We start from the raw sequence: 23,455 nt of genomic DNA on the forward strand, positions 1-23,455 counted from the left end.
CTCACTTGTTTATTTTCACCAGGTAAACCAATATCAGTGCACAAAATTTAGAAATAAACATTTCTGACATGCAAAAACAAAAAAAAATTAGTGATCAATATAGCCACCTTTCTTTATGATGACACTCAACAGCCTTCTATCCATAGATTCTGTCAGTTGCTTGATCTGTTTTCGATCAACATTGCGTGCAGCAGCCACCACAGCCTCCCCGACACTGTTCCGAGAGGTGTACTGTTTTCCCTCCCTGTAGATCTCACATTTTATGATGGACCACAGGTTTTCTATGGGGTTCAGATCAGGTGAACAAGGGGGCCATGTCATTATTTTTTCTTCTTTTAGACCTTTACTGGCCAGCCACGCTGTGGAGTAGTTGGATGCATGTGATGGAGCATTGTCCTGCATGAAAATCATGTTTTTCTTGAATGATACCGACTTCTTCCTGTTCCATGGCTTGAAGAAGTTGTCTTCCAGAAACTGGCAGTAGGTCTGGGAGTTGAGCTTCACTCCATCCTCAACCCGAAAAGGTCCCATTAGTTCATCTTTGATGATACCAGCCCATACCAGTACCCCACCTCCACCTTGCTGGCGTCTGAGTCGGAGTGGAGCTCTCTGCCCTTTACTGATCCAGCCTCTGGCCCATCAAGAGTCACTCTCATTTCATCAGTCCATAAAACCTTTGAAAAATCAGTCTTAAGATATTTCTTGGCCCATTCTTGACGTTTTATCTTATGTTTCTTGGTGGTCGTTTTTCAGCCTTCCTTACCTTGGCCATGTCCCTGAGTATCACACACCTTGTGCTTTTTGATACTCCAGTAACGTTGCAGCTCTGAAATATGGCAAAACTGGTGGCGAATGGCATCTTGGCAGCTTCACGCTTGATTTTCCTCAATTCATGGGCAGTTATTTTGCGCCTTTTTTGGCCAACACGCTTCTTGCGACCCTGTTGGCTATTTGCCATGAAACGCTTGATTGTTCAGTGATCACGCTTCAAAAGTTTAGAAATTTCAAGACTGCTGCATCCCTCTGCAAGACATCTCACAATTTTGGATTTTTCAGAGCCCGTCAAATCTCTCTTCTGACCCATTTTGCCAAAGGAAAGGAAGTAACCTAATAATGAAGCACACCTTATATAGGGTGTTGATGTCATTAGTCAACACCCCTCCTCATTACAGAGATGCACATCACCAGATTTACTTAATTGGTAGTTGGCTCTCAAGCCTATGCAGCTTGGAGTAGGACAACATGTATAAAAAGTATCATGTGCTCAAAATACTAATTTGCCTAATAATTCTGCACACAGTGTATTGTAGTTTGGGGTCTGGTGAGGAACATTCAATTCTGAGAAACTAATTTTGTTGTAAATTCAATTTCCCGGTAAAATCCACCCAATTTGGCAAATTCAAATATTGTCCGATCCGTTTATCCACATAGAACTGATTAGTAATATGAAAAGATTGAAAGGAAAAAAAACAGCCTATAACACATACATTATAGTATAATCATAACAGTTAACAAGAATGATATCCAGTAATCCAAGTGGAGAGGGCTTGGAACATGAAAAGATTAGAATTATGTTTGTGTTCACAACATTCCATTGATCTGCATTACATTTTGTACACAATATCCATCACAGCACCTCTTTAATTAGTGTAGGTGACCCCCTTATTTTCTACATCCCATAAAAGCAGGTTTGCAATTATTCATTTAGGCTATGTGCCCACGATGCAGAAATGCTCAGGATTTTTTCCTGAGTGTTTCTGCATCTCCCTGGCAGAAAAAAACGCATGCGCATTGTACGTGCATTTTCCTGCCAGGGACAAGCGGAAGTGAAGCGTTCTTCACATGCATTTAAGCATGCGGGTTGACAAGCGCTTTCCAAGTGATTTTAGCATCACTTTGAACGTGCTTGTCAACTTGGTCACACTATATAAATCCATGCAACCGCCATGGATTTATATAGTGTGACAGTAAAAGAATGGTAAAAAATAAATCTATATTTACCCTCTGATGGCCCCCCGCAGTCTTGCTTCCCTCCGTTCTCCCTTGCCGGCAGCGGTACACTGAAGGACCTGCCGACGTCAGCGTCGCGTGACCCGTCACATGACTATGACGTCAGCGCAGGTCCTTCAGTCCATCGCTAGCTGCCGGCATGAAAGTGCAGCGGGGGCCGTCAGAAGGTAAATATAATCTTTATTTTTTATTTTATTCTTTTTTTCACAATTTTCTATGGTACCCAGGTCCGGAGGAGAGTCTCCTTTTCTCTAGACCTGGGTACCATCCGCACATTGGAACGCATGCTTTCCGCATGTCCTTATCTAGTGAAACGGAATGCATGCGTTCTAATGCAAGTCAATGGCGGCAAAAACGCAGCACTTCCGCAAAGTAATTGGTAGTGCTGCGTTTTTTTCCGCAATGATAATCCCCAGCGGAAATTTCCGCAACATGTGCACAGCACATGTGGATTATCATTGGGGAACATGGCAGGCCTTCTAACATGCGTTTTTTAAGCGTTTCTGCAGCGTTTTTGCCACTGCGGAAACGCTTAAAAAACACATCGTGGGAACACAGCCTAAGTCCCATTGCCACAAATGTATACAATCCAGGATCTAGCCACACAGTCTGCATTTAATTCAGTGAGCTCTTTAGAATGATTCTTTCTTTTTCAAACTAGTCTGGTCCTGTGATAAGATACCATTTTTTTATAAAAAGTCAGTTTGTTAAATGTATTACCTCCTAAATATTTCATAATCAACTCTGAATGGTATTAGTGAAAAACAGAAGAATTTAGAAATCACATCAACTTAGTCATGGAGTAGAAACCCCATAAAGTTACAGAGAAGGGTTGTGGTCACCGAGTGCTTTAGTGTAATAGCTCCTTAAAGTGTCCCACATCCACCTGACTAACTGTTGAGCTCCAAACCTCTTCTGGTATTATCAGCAGATCAAAAACTATACACCAGACATGGCCACCATTTTTCTGAACTGTAAAAGGCTATTGCAAGATTTAAAAAAAATACTTATACTCCTCTTTCTGCTCACCTCTATGGCCCCCCAACTCCTCACTGTCACCCGTCTGATCCTTGTTGCATCTTCTGATCCCCGCTGCTCACACTGAGATCCCCAGGCTTTTCACAGTGACCTGGGACTTCTGGCTCTGATGAGGTCTGGGGCGGTTCTGCGCAAGGTCACAGCATATGTCGTGACATCATAACTTTTCAGCCGCTTGTGCAGAGTCCTCCTGGACCCTATCAGAGCTGGAAGTCCTGGCTCAGTGTGTGTGAGAATCCCAGGGATTTCAGCACAAGCATCAGAAGATGCAAAGAGGACAAGGCGGGTGACCGTGAGGAGCGGATTTAACGGAAAGGTGTGCAGTGAGGTGAGTAAAAGGATCGTTATTATTTTTTACATTTTACGTTTATCATCCTCTAGGGTCCACAGAGATCTCTGAGCATAATAAGGGGTTATGCCAAACGTTGGATGGAGTGGTGTAAAGCATGCAGCTGTTGGACTCCTAAGCAGTACAAAAGTGTTATGGGGAGTGAAGAATCACACTTTTCTATCTGGCAGTCTAATGGGTGAGTCTGGGGTTTGGCAAATACCAGAAGAATGTTACCTAACTGACTCCAGTGTGCCAACTGTAAGGTTTAGTGAATATACTATGGGGTTGGATTTCAGGATATTTTGGACAGTTCTAAGCTTTCAACTTTGTGGAAACAGATTTGGGAAGATCGTTTTATGTTCCAGCATAGCTGTGCCCCAGTACACAAAGCAAGGTTCATAAAGAAATTGTTGGGTGAATTTGGTGTGGAACAACTTGACTGGCCACACAGATCCCGTCTGATCTCCACTCCAACAAAAATCTTTGGAATAAACTAGAACAGAGATTATGAGCCAGGTCCTTTCATCCAACATCAGTGTCTGACCTCAGAAATGCTCTTCTGGATGAAAGGGCAAAAATTTAAACAGATACCCTCCAAAATATGGTATAAGCCTTCCCAGAAGAGTGGAAGCGGTTTTTGGCGGCAAAGAAGAGGAGAGTGAGGTGTAGAGGTGGAGACCAACTCCATATTAATGCCTATGAATTGAGACTGGGAGGTCATAAAAGCTTAGAATTGCAGGAAAGATGAAAAGGTGGCACTCTCTGTCCCATAAATAAACTTCTTTATTAAAGCAGGTTAAAACATGGATGAAGGGGGTGTTTCGCGTCTACCTGGTCGGTTAGACACGAAATAGCCGTCGTCCTTTATGTGACCCGCTCCCCTGCATCCATGTTTCAACCTGCTTTAATAAAGAAGTTTATTTATGGTACAGAGAGTGCCACCTTTTCATCCTTCCTGCGATTCTATGAAGATTTCTCTTCTGGGTGTAGCACCTGTTGATCCCGGTGTTTTGGCAAGCTACAATCAGTTCCACTCTCGACGCAGAGGTATGCAAGTTTGAATGGTGACGGTTTTTCTCTTTTGATTGAATGGTTATAAAAGCTTAGTAGAGGTGTAAAGTGGTGGTGTTTCAATCCTTGTGTCCATATAATGTAGTGTATATGATAATGATATTTTTTTCACAAATTCAGCCTTTAACACCTCAGTTATGTTTTCTATAAGTTTACTTCTATTCCCTTTTTTTTATATTAGTGGCATGCTATATTGACATGCAATCAGTCCATACAGCCATTCTGACTTGCCTGAAATTAATGTTGACCAGTAGGCAAAGTCTTTTAACTTGCTCCTGTTTTATCTCTTGGTTTTTAGTCTAACTTTTCAACTAAGTTAAACAAAAGTTGTAGTGATACCCTATAATAAAGTTAGTAAAGTAAGGACAACAAAAGGTGTTAATTAACCCCAAATGAGACAAATGTCTTTCGTCCTTAGCACAAATACTACAGTAATCTTCCTAACTAAAAATGTTATTATATGGTGATGTCAGTAAAATGATTGCAAAGCCGATATCAATTTACATTTATGAATACACCATTGTTCTTCCCTATCTTACTCTTTTATTAGAGCGGCTACCTGTTCTAAACCAGTAATGTGAGCTTTGCTAATGGTATTACCGGAAACCCACACAGAACTATACCAGTCATGAATCTACCATGAATAGCCCCGTGATAACACAGGAAACAAATAGTTTTGCAGTTTGTCTAGCTTGTAATAGCCACTCCATACAGTATATCATTGTGGATGACAAAGGAACAAACAGCAAGGCTACAAATATACATAGTGGCTAATTCAGTGCCATCCATTCAGACAAGTACTGCTCATTTATTCCATCACGTGAGCCTGTCTGTCTGCCAAGTCTATTTCAAATGTCCCTGGAATAACACGATGCTCTGCCACTTGCAAGTCCAGACTGCCAGCAATTTATGCCTGTTCTCCTGATTGATTTCTTTTACTATTCATAAAAGAACATCTAATTAAAAAAAAAAACTACATTGAATGCTTTAACTTGGGATGAATTATTTCTTTTATAAAAAAAAAAAAAAAGAACAAAAATACTACTCAAAAAGGTTTTGCATATCTCTATATATTGTACAACGAGAGTTACCAACATGTGGGGAAGGAGAAAAAATAGCAATAAGACCACCTTCTAGGGAGGACAATTCAATGTGAAAACCACTTGAATTCACATACAGGTTTGGACTGGCCCACAGGAGAACAGGAGAATAATCCAGGGGGCCCCTGTGCAGGAGTGGGCCACCAGCCTCTTATATTATTATTATTTATTTATTATTATAGCGCCATTTATTCCATAGCGCTTTACATGTGATACGGATATACATAGCAAAAACATTTACATAATCTTAACAAAACGAGTCAGCGACTGGTACAGGAGGAGCGAGGACCCTGCCCGCGAGGGCTCACAGTCTACAAGGGATGGGTGAGGATACAGTAGGTGGGGGTAGAGGAGGTCATGCAGTAATGTGGTGGAGCGGTGGTTACTGCAGGTTGTAGGCTTGTCGGAAGAGGTAGGTCTTCAGGTTTCTTTTGAAGGCATCCATGGTAGGCGAGAGTCTGATGTGTTGGGGTAGAGAGTTCCAGAGTAGGGGGGATGCACGGGAGAAATCTTGTATGCGATTGTGGGAAGAGGAGATAAGAGGGGAGTAGAGAAGGAGATCTTGTGAGGATCGGAGGTTGCATGCAGGTAAGTACCGGGAGACTAGGTCACAGATGTATGGAGGAGACAGGTTGTGGATGGCTTTGTATGCCATGGTTAGGGTTTTGAACTGGAGTCTCTGGGCAATGGGGAGCCAGTGAAGGGATTGACAGAGGGGAGAGGCCAGGGAATAGGTGGATTAGTCGAGCAGCAGAGTTTAGGATAGATTGGAGGGGCGCAAGAGTGTTGGAAGGGAGGCCACAGAGCAGGAGGTTGCAATAGTCAAGGCGGGAAATGCACTAGTGTTTTTGCAGAGTCTTTGCTGAGGAATGCACAGATCCGGGAGATGTTTTTGAGTTGGAGTCGGTAGGAAGTGGAAAGGGCTTGGATATGTGGTTTGAAGGAGAGATCAGAGTCCAGGGTTACCCTAAGGCAGCAAGCTTGTGGGACTGGGGAGAGTGAACAGCCATTGAAGTTGATGGATAAGTCAGATGGGGGATATGAATGAGAGGGTGGAAAGATGATGAACTCTGTTTTATCCATGTTGAGTTTTAGAAATCTGGCAGAGAAGAAGGATGAGATGGCGGACAGACATTGTGGGATTTATGAGCAGTACTTGGCACAATATACTGGAATCACTATGTACAGACAAAAAGCGGCATCTTAGTCATTTAACAATCTGCCCAGTTCATTGTAATGCACATTTGTGATTGAGGATAATGTCACATTTGTACTTAGTTGAAAAGTTGGGCCCTGGAGTTTGTCATCGGTGGGCCCTTGGCACCCCAGGCCGACACTGTTCATGTAGGAACCTTGGTAGACCTTGTTTGATCAGGGTGTGGTGCAAGGAGTCTAGGAACACACCAGGTTGGTATCCAGGTCAGAAATGGAAGAAAAGATCAAGAGGATTGGGCTCCAGCACCAATGAGAAAATGGTAAAACTTAACTTTTACTGTACAATTAAAAACTTGGTGAGAAAAAGCAACAAAGATAAAAAGAATTAAGGATCCATACGCTTACGTGTTTTGGGTTAGCAACCCTCATTTATAGCTTTGCTGGAGCCCAGTCCTCTTGGACTTTTCTTCCATGGTACCAACATACCAGGAGCGAACAACAGACAGAAGAGGACCCCTGTGCAAGAACAATATATGGGCCCTTTGCAGTCCAATAGTTCCTCATAATCCAAAATTCCACCTGCTTTGGGGGAAGAGGCCTCCTTAACTTTTGAGACCCTGTGCGGTTGTACAATTTGCACCAATAATATGTCCTCCCCTGCAACATACCTACACTAGGATCATAAAAGAACACAACAAATATTAGGAATGGGATGATTAGATAAAGCTGCTTTTTCCAGCAAGTTATATTACGGACTAAGTTTCCAAAGAGGCAGACAATGTGCAGGTTCTACAAGAAGCCCTCACTTGTTTGTCAGTACTTTCACGCACAGTGACAGAGTTGTGAGCCGTGCGCTGATGCACTCAGAAAGCCGTCTCTTCTGATCACATTCCAGAAGTGTGAGAGTGATTGACCTGACATGCTCTCCTCATACCCAGTTACACTAATATATAGACCTAGTGACAGAATGATCTTAGGAAAGGAAAACAACAAGTAGGAGAAGAACAATTTACCAAAGGATCTTTTCCTTTCCTCCTAATTAACCTGGCTCCATTCAAATTACCACTTCATTGGTAATAAGGGAAAGTGATTTATACAGATGGAGAAGATTGCCAAGTTGGATAATTGAATGGTAGCTTCATTAATAAGCTCATCTGATAGCACCAACCAGTAATTTTAGCTTTAAATTGGCTACATTGTTCCACTTACAGAAAATATCACTAAATAAATAATAAATCAAATAGCATTTTGCTGAACAACTACATATATTGCATGGAGTTCAGTATTATCATTAAGAACAGTAGAAACAACTTAATGCTTGAGTAGCAAGGTTTCCTATATTATTACATCTTATTAACAGTTATAAGTCATGTGTTAATGACAACAAATAGTTTCCAGCATTTGAACCATGAAGTTCCCATAAAGGGAGGAAATTCCAAATTAAAGCAGATCTGTTACCAGATTTAACAGTAAAAAACAAATACATTATTAAACAGATGTCTGAGACCTGATGAGGCTGGTGAATCTCCTTTGAAAATTCATGTCAGCGAATAGCTGTTTAATCCTGACATTAAGGGAAGAGTCAGACGGCCATATAAGGCCATTTTCACACATCATTGTTTTTTTTGCGTTCATTTTCTGCAGCAAAACCTGATCTCTTGCCAGGATTGTCCAGGATTTTTGTCCAGGATTTTTGTTGCAGTTTTCTTGCTTTTTAGTAGGTGCGTTTTTTTCCACTGTCCTTTTGTCTCTGTTATGCATGTACATAAAGTTCAGTGAAAAAAAAAATCTGATTCTGGTTAATGCACAAAAAAACGCTGAAAAAACGCTGAAAAAAAGTTACCTGCGTTTTTTTCCCATCACCCATTACTTCCTATGGGTGAAAAAAAGCTGAAAAAACGCTGAAAGAAGTTTTCCAAAAAAACATGTAAGGCACAAAATCCTGAGCAAAAAAAACATGATGGGTGAACTAAGAATTCTGGAATCTCATAGACTTTGCTGGTACTGCAGTATGCAGCTGAAAATTAGCATAACAATCTACAGCAAAAAAAGCTGAAAAAAACATGATGTGTGAACATAGCCTAACTTGGCCAGGGATCGCAAAGCAGTGCCCGGACTAGCCGGTGGCTCTCCCGACCAGAGCGTGATAGCTGCATTAAAATACATGCGGTCACGCTCGGGTCGGGACTGGCAAGTCCGAGCATTGCATTGAGATCCCCGTCCAAGTTATACGGTCGTCTGAGTCTTCCCTAAGACAGATATTTCATCCAGCAAGATCTGAACTGATAAAGTGCTCATTTTAACATCAGACAAAACTTTCAAAAAGGATTATCCAGCCATTCTTATATACACAAGTGTTATCAGGTCTAGGAGATCTGTTTCATAACATATGCAGAATGTATTTGGGAAAACTGGTAAAGAAAAGATTTGCTTTGAATGTGCACATGGAGATCGCAGAACAACTTAATCCGTAACTGATGACACTGGACGATCTCTCATAGCTCTGTCAGACTTAAGGTATGTCTTGTTTAGGGTTTAGACGACATGTCATGAGAAGTTCATTATAATTTTTGGACAATATATCTACCTCTCACTCCTTTTTCCCTTTTTTTGTCTACTTCTTCACTCTCTATTTTATGATCAAGGATATTTTTTCAAAATATCTGTTAGAGAAGCTACATCTTAGCATTTTCTTCTTTTGATGAGCATCATGGTTTTATCAATTATTATTAAGAGTGACTTCTTATTTCCATGTTTTTGTTATATATGAAAATCCAAATAAAAACAGTTAATAAAATATACTTAGGAATATTTATTGGGGATACTGGATTTATTGAGACACTGGGGTCTACTAAGGAGCACAGCCTGGACACATTAGAGTCATGCCAGGTTGGAAAACATAACAGATGAAGTGCTAACTAATGTGTTACACCGGTCACACTCAAACAAGCAAACTGGTATGTTCAGACATTGTCAAAAACTATTTCTCTTACCAGAAGCATCAACTCGTCTTGAACTAAAAGCCAAGACAAGAGGTGTGAGACCATTTATTTAATAGCAGAGACATACTTGATATGATTGGAATCCAGTAGACCAGCATCAAATCAGGTTCATATAAATCTCCTACACTTCTGACCATAATGCACGAGTTACCAAAGAGAACTTTTTCTAGGGTACCCGGATGCGGCTGAGAAGTCTTCATCATTATATATGTATACAAATAGATGTATGTTTTATTTTATTGGTTTGAAGAAGAAACGTCTTTTAAAGTCTGCATCCCTTAGATGTACACAAGTAAGCTAAATCTCATAGGCACAATCATGTATATTTAATTGCTAAAAAACCCAACATTTTAGATAAAATGCAGAAAAAACACCAACTTAATCCACATTAAAGAGCTAAACAACATAATAAATTAGTGATACGAGAAGACACCAAACTGACTATCCACTGACACTGCAAACAAGAATGATACCAATCAGCAATGACATGAGACTTCCGAGCTTATTAAAAACACAACGCCGACATAAGCCAAAGTTACAGACATGATAAGAAACCTGGTAGACTAAGCTTTCCAGCCAAAAACACATATTCACATAATACAGCTATTCGGAGGGGTGAGTACTTACTTAATGCTCTGCTAACATTGATATAACAGGTTACCAGATTGCTGTGAAGAGGCCCATTTGTACAAGCCATATTTCTTGTAAGGTTATTTGCAGTGTTTAATTTAATCCATCTGTTCTCTTTCTCAGGCTGCAGAAAAGCAAGAGACGTGCTCCATTGAGCTTCGAATACAGCTGAGGTTAACCCCTACCCTTCTAAGCCCAAAGATCAGCTTAACGAAAAGCATCCTCAGTCAAACCAGCAACAAAAAATAAGGGCTTGGTTCATAAAAAATGAATGCAGAATATACATTTTTAAAGAGCTGGTGCTCGGTCTCTGTGGCCTTTGAGCATAGACCAAAACAGCATTTGCCAGGCTTGAAAACATCCACTTATCACTTTAAAGTGTAATTAGGGAGCTCAGCAAATAGAAAATGGCACATCCAGTCCACTTACCCTGTCCATTGCTCGCTTTAATGTCATTCTAGAGAGCCCTGAAGTGGATGGAGGCAGGCAAGTAGTGAGAAATGAAGAAAGTGCCGGCGGGATACTCACTGTTTCTTGAGACTTATCCTTGACATCATACACCGTGAGCTTTATTTTGGTTTCTTCGTAGATGGGATACTCCGAGGGAAACGTCACACCAGTCAGAAACAGTGGATCTCTTGTTCCCTGTATAGCACAAGCAGACAGACTGAGCTCAATGAGGTGGCAGCTGCTGGCAGCACAGAAAGCAACTGAAAGACAAGCATGCAGACGAGAGGGCGAAGTGAAAAAAAGAAAAAAGATATTAATTTCAAAGAACAGTTTTTATGCCTTCGAAAGTTAGCGGCCACTCCTATGTATCAGCTGGGCTAGTGATCCTTCAGGATGGCACAGGAGTCTGGCGATGCTCAGTGACGGAGTGAATGCCTCGCTGTTATCATTTATCAGAAGCGTTATTAGTCTGCCGTAATAAACTGTTTATTTCCGATGCCAGCCTGTTTTTAAAAGTGTGTCCTTAGGGCCAGCTGTCACAGCGCTTTGTGTCTCTTCTGAAGGGACGTGTGCTGTAATTTGTACAAACAGCCAGAAACTATTCTGATTAAGCCACACCAATGACGGCAGATGTAATGAGGGCAGCATTTGGGGATTACATCCACACAGTCAAAAATTCAGCTGACAATGATATCTATTTCGACAAACCCTGTTTGCTGTCAGGTTCACGTACAGATTTAGACTTTGTTCTCGACAGTTGCCTTTTATCCATTCACTCCATTCTATAACACCCAGTTGACCTAAATATCCAATGAGAACATCTGTTTTAAAATACAGCTAATAATGCTCTTGTATCTGCCAGGACGTTTAATTCACCTGCACAGCGGAGGTAATTTTAGAAATGGAAGGAAACTACTTGTGTGGGTTTCAGAAAGTAGCCTAAACTGCACTTTACACTGAGTCGCATAGAAAAGCGTGTATTCAGAGCTATACATAGGATGATTTAGTAAGAATTAAACTGGGAGCAAAATCGGTCAAAGAACAAAAATTGATTGAAAATGTAAGGGCAGGTGCACACGGCTGTAGATTCCCTCATCCGAGAGAATCGGACCAATTATGCAAATCAAACTCTGATCAAACTCTGATCCACTACTGCACAACTAATAATTGATGACCACATGGTGATGATTAAACGAAAAAAATAAAATAACTGTATTTACATCCCGAACAGGCGTTACTCCTCCACTTTCAGAACACCTAATTGTTATGTGACACTGCAGCCCCCTAACATAAGCATTGTCATGTGACACTGCAGTCCCCTAACATAAACATTGTTATGTGACACTGCAGCCTCCTAACATAAGCATTGTCATGTGACACTGCAGTCTCCTAACATAAACATTGTTATGTGACACTGCAGTCTCCTAACATAAACATTGTTATGTGACACTGCAGTCTCCTAACATAAGCATTGTCATGTGACACTGCAGTCCCCTAACATAAACATTGTCATGTGACACTGCAGTCTCCTAACATAAACATTGTTATGTGACACTGCAGTCTCCTAACATAACCATGGTCATGTGACACTGCAGTCCCCTAACATAAACATTGTCATGTCACACTACAGTCTCCTAACATAAACATTGTTATGTGACACTGCAGTCTCCTAACATAAACATTGTTATGTGACACTGCAGTCTCCTAACATAAACATTGTTATGTGACACTGCAGTCTCCTAACATAAGCATTGTCATGTGACACTGCAGTCCCCTAACATAAACATTGTCATGTCACACTACAGTCTCCTAACATAAACATTGTTATGTGACACTGCAGTCTCCTAACATAAACATTGTTATGTGACACTGCAGTCTCCTAACATAACCATGGTCATGTGACACTGCAGTCCCCTAACATAAACATTGTCATGTCACACTACAGTCTCCTAACATAAACATTGTTATGTGACACTGCAGTCTCCTAACATAAACATTGTTATGTGACACTGCAGTCTCCTAACATAAACATTGTTATGTGACACTGCAGTCTCCTAACATAAGCATTGTCATGTGACACTGCAGTCCCCTAACATAAACATTGTTATGTGACACTGCAGTCTCCTAACATAAACATTGTTATGTGACACTGCAGTCTCCTAACATAAGCATTGTCATGTGACACTGCAGTCCCCTAACATAAACACTGTCATGTGACACTGCAGTCTCCTAACATAAACATTGTTATGTGACACTGCAGTCTCCTAACATAACCATGGTCATGTGACACTGCAGTCCCCTAACATAAACATTGTCATGTCACACTACAGTCCCCTAACATAAACATTGTCATGTCACACTACAGTCCCCTAACATAAACATTGTCATGTGACACTGCAGTCTCCTAACATAAACATTGTCATGTGACACTGCAGTCTCCTAACATAAACATTGTTATGTGACACTGCAGTCTCCTAACATAACCATGGTCATGTGACACTGCAGTCCCCTAACATAAACATTGTTATGTGACACTGCAGTCCCCTAACATAAACATTGTTATGTGACACTGCAGTCTCCTAACATAAACATTGTCATGTGACACTGCAGTCTCCTAACATAAACATTGTCATGTCACACTACAGTCCCCTAACATAAACATTGTCATGTGACACTGCAGTCCCCTAACATAAACATTGTCATGTGACACTGCAGTCTACTAACATAAACATTGTCATGTCACACTGCAGTCCCCTAACATAAGCATTGTCATGTGACACTGCAGTCTCCTAACATAAACATTGTCATGTGACACTGCAGTCTCCTAACATAAACATTGTCATGTGACACTGCAGTCTCCTAACATAAACATTTTCATCTGGTGACACTGCAGTCTCCTAACATAAACATTGTCATGTGACCAATGCAGCCTCCTGACATAAGCATTGTCATGTGACCACAGCAGCCAATCAGTAGCCAATAACCCACTGCACAAAAGCTACAGATTGTATATTACAGGAGACCAGTGGAGGACAGGAATGAAACTGCATCGCTATTACTGTCCTGAAAAGATGTGCTATGAATACAGTGTGTCAAAATGGAAGCCGTTCTTGAGATTAATTGCCACATGTTTAGCTTCTGTTCCCTTCATTAGCCAAAATCCCCAAAGGAAGCAGTCTCTCGCCAAATATTTGTAGGGTCGATATAATGCAGCATTAGGGAAGAGTCAAACGGCCGTATAACTAGGATGAGGATCGCAATGTATTTCTATGCAGCTGTCACGCTCAAGTATTGCGTTGCGATCCTTATCAGAGTTATATAGCGTTTGACTCTCGCCTAAGGCCTTGGTCAGACGTTAGTGGTTTTTCTCGTATGCAAAATACGTTCCTTCTTTAATAATTGTTCTGGATCCAAGTTTCATCAGTGTTTGGTCAGTGCATCAGTTTTTACCTTCAGTGCTTTGTTTCCTTTTTTTTTTGTATAGAAAAAGGTTTCTAAAGCTTATAATTAAAAACAAACATAAAATTCTGACAGCTCTAGGATGCAGCTAGGATGGCATCTTAGTCCTCTCTGATTTTTTCATGAACCCATGGACTTGCATTGTTGAGTTTGATCCTAGACTGGAATCAAAAACTGACATGCCTCTGCTCTTTTTTTGCAAACCACTTGGTCAAACAAAAAAAACTCAGACATGTGAACATCCACGCAGAATATAATTGGTTTTCATTTATCTAATTCATATGAGAATCACAGACGTCTGAATGACCCCTTATATGGAGGACTTTTCAAATAAATGCCTGTCTATGCACGGACGAATGTGATATGCACAGAGCAGGAGGGGCTTTTTCAAAGTGGTTCTCCATTATGACTCAACGAGCTGGGCACCTCCCCTGTACAACGCCCCATATCCCATTAGTACACAAAAGGACAGGGATTATCTTTATGGGACTACTTTTAAAGCCAATACTTTTTATTGTGGGGACAAACATTATATATATACAGTGGGTACGGAAAGTATTCAGACCCCTTTAAATTTTTCACGCTTTGTTTCATTGCAGCCATTTGGTAAATTCTAAAAAGTTCATTTTTTTTCTCATTAAAGTACACTCTGCACCCCAACTTGACTGAAAAAAAAACTGAAATGTAGAAACTTTTGCAAATTTATTAAAAAAGAAAATCTGAAATATCACATGGTCATAAGTATTCACACCCTTTGCTCAGACACTCATATTTAAGTAACATGCTGTCCATTTCCTTGTGATCCTCCTTGAAATGGTTCTACTCCTTCATTGGAGTCCAGCTGTGTTTAATTAAACTGATAGGACTTGATTTGGAAAGGCACACACCTGTCTAAATAAGACCTTACAATTCACAGTGCATGTCAGACCAAATGAGAATCGTGAGCTCAAAGGAACTGCCCAAGGAGCTCACAGACAGAATTGTAGCAAGGCACAGATATGGCCAAGGTTATAAAAGAATTTCTGCATTACTCAAGGTTCCTAAGAGCACAGTGGCCTCCATAATCCTTAAATGGAAGAAGTTTGGGACCACCAGAAGTCTTCCTAGACCTGACCGTCCAGCCAAACTGAGCAATCATGGGAGAAGAGCCTTGGTGAGAGAGGTAAAGAAGGACCCCAAGATCACTGTGGCTGAGCTCCAGAGATGCAGTAGGGAGATGGGAGAAAGTTCCACAAAGTCAACTATCACTGCAGCCCTCCACCAGTCGGGCCTTTATGGCAGAGTGGCCCAACGGAAGCCTCTCCTCAGTGCAAGACATATGAAAGCCCGCATATAGTTTGCTCAAAAACACATGAAGGACACCCAGACTATGAGAAATAAGATTCTCTGGTCTGATGAGATGAAGATAGAACTTTTTGGTGATAATTCTAAGTGGTATGTGTGGAGAAAACCATGCACTGCTCATCACCTGCCCAGTACAATCCCAACAGTGAAACATGGTGGGGGCAACATCATGTTATGGGCGTGTTTTTCAGCTGCAGGGACAGGACGACTGGTTACAATTGAAGGAAACATGAATGCGGCCAAGTAAAGAGATATCCTGGATGAAAATCTCTTCCAGACTTGACCGAAGGTTCACCTTCTAACAAGACAATGACCCTAAGCACACAGCTAAAATAACAAAGGAGTGGCTTCAGAACAACTCTGTGACCATTCTTGACTGGCCCAGCCAGAGCCCTGACCTAAACCCAATTGAGCATCTCTGGAGAAACCTGAAAATGGCTGTCCACCAATGTTCACCATCCAACCTGACGGAACTGGAGAGGATCTGCTAGGAAGAATGGCAGAGGATCCCCAAATCCAGGTGTGAAAAACTTGTTGCATCATTCCCAAGACGACTCATGGCTGTACTAGCTCAAAAGGATTCTTCTACTCAATACTGAGGAAAGGGTCTGAATACTTATGACCATGTGATATTTCAGTTTTTCTTTTTTAATAAATTTGCAAAAATTTCTATATTTCTGTTTTTTTCAGTCAAGATGGGGTACAGAGTGTACTTTAATGAGAAAAAAATGAACTTTTTAGAATTTACCAAATAGCTGCAATGAAACAAAGAGTGAAAAATTTAAAGGGGTCTGAATACTTTCTGTACCCACTGTATATACACACACTTACGTATATATACACACATACACACACAACAAGGAGGGAATATGGTAGAATTGTAATTTCGGAGGCAGATACTGTGATTTTAAAATGGTTCCTCCAGTTCTTATAAATAAAGCTCAATGAAATCAGCATGGCACAGAGTTTGTTCATGCATTGAAATATATACTGTGAATTAATGTGAATGCCCAGGACTATTAGCATATCCACTGAGACCAAGGCAGAATCTATGCGCGAACTCCTTTGTGGTTGACCTGTATGTAAATAACAGCGGCAGAGTCACACAGCGCATGTTAGACTACGCACATATATAAGCTTCATTTATAGCAACTCGATCGCATCCTTTGTGTTCTACACTCAACCACCATACGCGTAATAAATGGGCTTACCACAGGAATTATACTGTACAAAAAGGATTGTGAAATCTGTTGTGAAAGCATTACCAAGCCTCTGTGCCTCTTCCTTGTACAAAGCCTTTATCTGAAGATGTCTTGTTGCAAGGGACACAACCTCACAACTGCGTATAATCATATAATAGGGTTCATAGCAACCAACTAGTTTCAAATAGTCAGTAACATCAACCCCCCCAAACTGCATATTTGGACATGCAGGTCTTTGAAATGTTAATCCATCAACTCTTTTATATCTTCTATCTGTTGATGCATTTAAATCATATGTAAATGATGCATTAAGTGCTCTGGGCATGACATAGCACTTCCTGAGTCTCGCTTCCAGACGTCTTTCCCCGCCCCCTAACATCCTCTATAGTTTAATTGATATCTCATTGTCCGATTTCCTTGCCAGGCACTTGATGTATCACAGACTGTGAGCTATCAATTTCTCAGCAATGTAGGAACAGAGAGAAGATGTCAATGGATTTAGATATCAAAGAAGCAAGCCCATATACGCAGTTTTGGAGGGTTGATCTTACTGACAGATTCACTTTAAACTCATAAATGGGCTAGCACCATATTAGCAGCAACTAGGGCCAATTTTAGACATAATGTGTTGACGCGCCCCCTGGGGCCGTGGGGTACTCGGTAGCCTGGCCGGTCCTGTATTGGGGTAGTCACGGTGGCAGTGACCCGGTCCGTGGCTCCGGGGGGTCAATCAATGAAAAGTGAAAGTCAATTTGGGGAAATAAAGATTTGGGGATAATGTTCGTGACGCCACCCGTGGTATGCGGCTATATGGGGCCGCCGCTGCGGTGCAGATCCACTGGGGCTGATGGTGACGCAGCAGAGTTGGTTCAGCTCTCCACGGGTAGAGCTAAGCTCCAGGGCAGTATATAGTGGATCTTTGAGGTAGATGTTGCTGGTGTAGTGCAGGGCAGGTGATGGCGCAGAAATTATTCAAGGACACAGTGGGGTGCAGTCTTCAGGTTTTACTTATTAAGTTTTCCAGGTTACAGTTACCGGTCTGTAACCACCCACGTCGTCCTGTGTCCTCTGGGGAAGTGATCCAGCCAACTTTCAGATATCTTGGAAGCACTTGAACGGGACCCGTTTCTGTGTACCTCTCCAGGTCATCTCACTGCGCTGGCTCTCGCCCTCCTGACCTGCGCCTCACACCCAGTGTCCCAGGCCAGTGGCCGTGGGTCTTGTCGGGCGACGTCCAGTCTGTCCCCTTGGTCCTATATGGCCACCTTTTCGGCAATTGAGTGTGGAGTGTGGTTACAGCACATAAAATACTGCAACCTCCGGTTTATTAGCTGAGCCCTAAAGTACTCCACTAGGCTGGGGCCATCCCCTACAGCGGCCTGATCCCTCCACGTCAGCGTGAATTCGGGAGCACGGGTGGCATCCCGCACTCGCCGTGCCCCTGGGATCCCTTCTGTCTCTCTCTGGAGCCTTTCCCACTGCTCCGGTTTCTCTCCTCACTTTCCTCCTGGCCCTCTCTGGCTGGACCCTACTCCTCACTCTCCACTTAACTCCTCTCAACTCCAGCTCCAAGGACCGGAGCCAGGAAAATGGACCCTTCTAGATGTTTCCACCTTCCTTATATACCCTTCCTGTCTGTGGTCCCCTAAACTTCTTCCTCCACCCACCTTCTCCACTTAGTTCTACCCTCCAGACAGGGACCAGGGACTGTGCTCTCCCTCAGGAGCAATCTCGCCCTTCCCTAATGAAGTGGTGTTGTGTTGGATGTTGGTGTGTGGGTCCCGGGTAGTGCTCCCTCCTTACCTGAGAGTGGGGTACCACTCCTCTGGATGAGATGCAGTACCTCTGTGGCAACTGGACCCGCAGGGGACCACAGTGGTACTGGGCAAAAATTAAAAATGGGGCCCCACATGCTAACATATTGCATCATCACACAGAAAAATTTAAGGTGCATTTACAGGAGCTGATTTCATTTGGCACTTGTTTTCTGGGCTCTTTACACAGGCTGACTGTTTACACAGACAATGTGCTGCCGAGAACTATGATTTTTGTCCCGGCATAAATAATCCAATCACCCAATGAATGAATGAGGGTTTTGTTTATTTGTTGGGTGATTGCCGATGTGTTTACACCTATAAATGCTCATCTGCAATACTGGTATATTTAAATGTCAATGCTACACCTTCACTGCATGTTACACAAACACAAAAAATTAGGTTATATACACATACACACATACAGAGCATAGAGGACATAAGACGCTCTTTACTCCTCTTCAGTTCCTCCATATCCTCATAGGGTGAAGGACCTTTAGCACCAAAAGTCTGTCTATACTTTTAGAGTGGTTGCAGACAAGCATATGAAAAACTGTCTGAGTTTTATCACGAAAACCCAATTTTTTTTCTAATTTACATCTGATTTTATCTATGTGATATCTGCATGTTTGGATTTTACGTCCGTGTGACAGTCGTGTGATGTCCGTATGACATCTGTGTATGATCTGTTTTCATACTACTACATTAAAAAATGTACATGATCAAATACAGTTTCCTAGGTTTATAAAGATCATATATCTGTAAAAATTGGATGCCACTTGCATCTTCCAATAGGGTTCTGTTTTCTTTTACGCACCCATAGACTTGAATGGGTGAGTCTCATCTGAGACTTTGAAGAAAGTAGTGCATGCAGCGATTTTTTTTTCTCATGGCAGTCAGACCGAGAAATGAACTGTTCATCTGAACAGGTCTATTGAATAACATGGGTGAATATGCGGTCTATGAGTGATTAATAATTGGATAGCACACGTCCGATTTATACACTTGCCTACAAAAGGGGTTTTCCCACGAACAAAAGTTCATTTTAATCAATAGATCTTATAATAATAATAACTTCCCCAATTGGATGTGTTTAAATATAATGTTCCTGTGCTGAGATAATCTTATAAATGTGCCCCTGCTGTGTACTGTGTAATGGCCGTGCCTGACCGTGTACGGAACACGGTCTGATCATACCACATCTCCTGGTGGGAGTGTGTGTGTGTGTGGGGGAGGGGGGGGGGGCAAAAGAGTATACAGACATTACAGCAGGGGATCACAGCTGATTCTTTCTTTGAAGTAAAACATTGTTTAAAAACAGGTAGTGAAATGCTTTACCTCCCAAAAAGAATCATCTGTGATCCCGTGCTGTAATGTCTGTATACTCTTTTGCTTCCTCCCCTGCCCAGGAGATGTGGTATGATTAGACCATGTTCCGTACGCGGTCAGGCACGGCCATTACACAGGGGCACATTTAGAAGATTATCTCAGCAAAAGGGACATTTTATTTAAATACATCCAATTGTGGAACTTATTATTATTCCAAGATCTATTGATTAAAATCAACTTTCGTTCGTGGGAAAACCCCTTTAACCTCAGAAACTGCACTGATATTGGACTGGCACTATCAGCTCAATTTCTGGACTGTAAAAGTCAAGGGCCATTTTGTTGATGGAGACGTATGGTGGCCCTGGACAATTGCCCAGTTTACACCTCCTAACACTGGCACTGGTACCGGCAGACTCAAAGCAGTTGGCACATTTCTTCCTTGCCTTTCCCATTAGAGTTGGTAATTCAGATTAGAAAAGAAATGTAGCCGACAATGGATAAATTACTTGGTCACAAAAATAGAGATACACATGAATGTGCCGATTAGTACAGACAGAGTAGACCGGGGCACCATGGCACTGGCACATTTACTGTTAGTGCCTAGCAGACAAATAAAAGCAAATTGACATTACAAATGTAGAACAGCTAATAAAACTGAGCAGCCATACAATAGCTGATCCAGCAGTACGGGCAATTACATTATTTCCAATATTTGCATCTGCATTTCAGTTGTATCATGAGTCACATGATAACGATCAGTCAGGCAGCAGTAAGATACTGATCTGCTAAAACTACTGTAGTAACCTACACAGGATATGTGCAACAAACAGATCTGTACAGAAGATTTACAGACGATCCTTTATTTTTATATTGAAAAGCCTTTTAGCTACAGCCGGTCATTCAGGGGTTCAATTACTTCTGATTCAATTTTATGATCCTAATACTAAGGTGACCATCCTCATGTCTTGGTTGAGCACATGCTGAAGACTAATCTGCAATGATCCAAAGGATTTTATCCATGGGAAAACACATTCTGTTGGGAGCGCCAAGTTGGTATAGGAAACTTACAGGCCGTGCAATCCCCCCTGAAGATTAAATATGCAAATAGCCCCTTCAGAGAAGAAGAGAGGAGGGACTCACAGTTGGCGCTAAAGCTCCTGCTCTCTTCCTCTGTGAAGAGGCTATTTGCTTACTCCATTGAAAGAAGAAACCCATTCTAGCAAATATAGTTTACATGAAATAAATCTCCTTATACATAGATTAGTTGTAACCCTCCCAAAAATTGTGTATGTTTATGGGCATCGTAAGGAAACCTGGCAACGTAAAAAAAAAACCAGCTATTATCCTTCAGATATGAGGTTAATCCCGTCATGACCGGGCCATTTTCTGTTTTTGCATTTTCGTTTTTTGCTCCCCTTCTTCCCAGAGCCATAACATTTTTATTTTTCAGTCAATATGGCCATGTGAGGGCTTATTTTTTGCGGGATGAGTTGTACTTTTGAACGACATCATTGGTTTTACCATATCATGTACAGGAAAATGGGAAAAAAATTCCAAGTGAGGAGAAATTGAAAAAAAAGTGCAATTCAACAGTTGTTTTTTTTTTTTTTTTTTTTTTTTACCATGTTCACTAAATGCTAAAACTAACCTGTCATTATGATTCTCCAGGTCATTATGAGTTGGTAGATACCAAACATGTATAGGTTCTTTTTTTTACTGAAGTGGTGTAAAAATAAATCCAAAGTTTGTTAAAAAAACAAAAACAAAAATGGTGCATTTTCCAAGACTCGTAGCGTCACCATATTTCGGGATATGTGAGGGATTATTTTTTGCCTGCTGAACTGAAGTTTTTATTGGTGCCCATTTTGGGGTAGATCTGATGTTTTGATCGCCCGTTATTGCATTTTATTGCAATGTAGCGGCGACCAAAAAAAAAAAATTGTGGGGTTTTGAATTTTTTTTTTGTTACACTGTTTACCGATCGGATTAATTCTTTTTTTATATTGATAGATCAGACGACTGAAAGCGTATATGTGATTTTTTTTTATTGTTTTATTTTGAATGGGGCAAAAGGGGATTTGATTCAACTTTTATATTTTTTTTTAAGATTTTTAAAACTTTTTTTTTTTCCCTTTTTGCTTGCTCCAATAGTCTCCATGGGAGACTTGAAGCTGCAATTGTCTGATTGCCTGTACTACACACAGGCGATCATCAGATCTCCTGTGTGTAGCACCGCTGGGTGGCACTCATAGCAATCTGGCAGTGACAACCACAGGGCTCTCCTGCAGATCCCTGGTTGTCATGAAAACCCATTGGCAATCCGCGATCACTCGTTTCCGGGAAGTGCGAGTTAAATGTCGTGGGTGGATCGCGATTCCACCCGCGGCTATTAGGAGCACATGTCAGCTGTATAGATCAGCTGTCATGTGCCCGGAAAGGTGTGGGCTCAGCGCCGGAGCCCGCACCAAAGCGAGGGAGCCAACGTGTGTCGTACTATTACGACACAAGTTGGAAAGGGGTTAATATGCAGATTTAAAAGCGCTTTGAAGTTGCCCAGCCCCTGCACTGAGATCCCCGCTGCCGGAAGGAAATCAACTTTATTACTCATGGCAGCATTAGGCTTTCAGTCATAGGAGAGTGGCTGATGCAGCTTAAGTCCCAGCTCAGTGTATAGTGAGCGGTGGCTGAAAACATGCCCCGGAACTCATTGACAGCTGACTCAGCATTAGAGCCGGCTGTAAGAGACGGGGATGCAGTTACAGCCGCCTCTCACTATGCACTGAGCAGTGACTAAAGCCGCGCCGGCCACTCTCTTATGACTGAAAGCCTAAGGCTGCCGGGAGTAATAGAGTTAATTTCCTCCCGGCAGCGAAGCTCCCAGTGCGGGTGCAGTGCAGCTTCAGAACGCTATTTATCAGCAGTTTAACCCATATCTGCAGGCTAATAGTGTTTTTACATGAGGTTTCCTTTAAAGCCCTTCAGGTTCAGTTTTGATTATTTTAGGATTAAAACTTATAGAGCCTCACTGTCTTCTCTTCTTTTGTCTTTATTTTCGTACTAAGTTTGGAGCGATGACTATTTTTCTACAAGAGATAAACATGTTACTTTTAAAAGGAATCTGTTACCAGGTTTTTGCTACCTCATTTGAGAGCAGCATAATGTAGGTAAAGAGACCGTGATTACAATGATGTATCACATAGATTACTGGGTGCAGCCATTGTGACACAATCAGATTTCTTAGATGAAGAATGCAGCAGAGCTGAGAAAGCGAACCCCGCCCACACTAGGCTCTGTATGTACAGTGGGTACGGAAAGTATTCTGACCACTTTAAATTTTTCATACAGTAGATGTTATTGTTTTAATGGGGGGGAAACATATGGATTCAGAAGGGGTTATCTGGCCAGTGGACAACCCCTTTAAGCTCATCTCTCAGGGATGGTGGCTACTGCACTTCTTCAAACTCGCTATATACAGTGGGTATGGAAAGTATTCAGACCCCTTTAAATTTTTCACTCTTTG

General features: G+C 41.6%; 1 protein-coding gene across 15 annotated transcripts in view; it reads right to left on the bottom strand.

The window, feature by feature from the left end:
• INPP4B (inositol polyphosphate-4-phosphatase type II B) overlaps positions 1-23,455 on the bottom strand; it is a 911,138-nt gene that overhangs the window by 658,360 nt on the left and 229,323 nt on the right. For 7 of the 15 annotated variants that reach the window (XM_073642182.1, XM_073642173.1, XM_073642164.1 and 4 more), the window contains one exon: positions 10,767-10,982. The exons of 3 other annotated variants lie outside the window; for them this stretch is intronic. In XM_073642182.1, the coding sequence (XP_073498283.1) occupies positions 10,767-10,982 (216 nt within the window). The remainder of the gene's footprint in view (positions 1-10,766; positions 10,983-23,455) is intronic. 5 more of the 15 variants (XM_073642215.1, XM_073642199.1, XM_073642189.1 and 2 more) reach the window with 1 other exon arrangement.

The sequence above is a fragment of the Phyllobates terribilis genome, unplaced genomic scaffold (assembly GCF_046119375.1).
Source record: "Phyllobates terribilis strain yellow unplaced genomic scaffold, ASM4611937v1 Scaffold_1__5_contigs__length_1240528914, whole genome shotgun sequence".
Lineage (NCBI taxonomy): Eukaryota > Metazoa > Chordata > Amphibia > Anura > Dendrobatidae > Phyllobates > Phyllobates terribilis.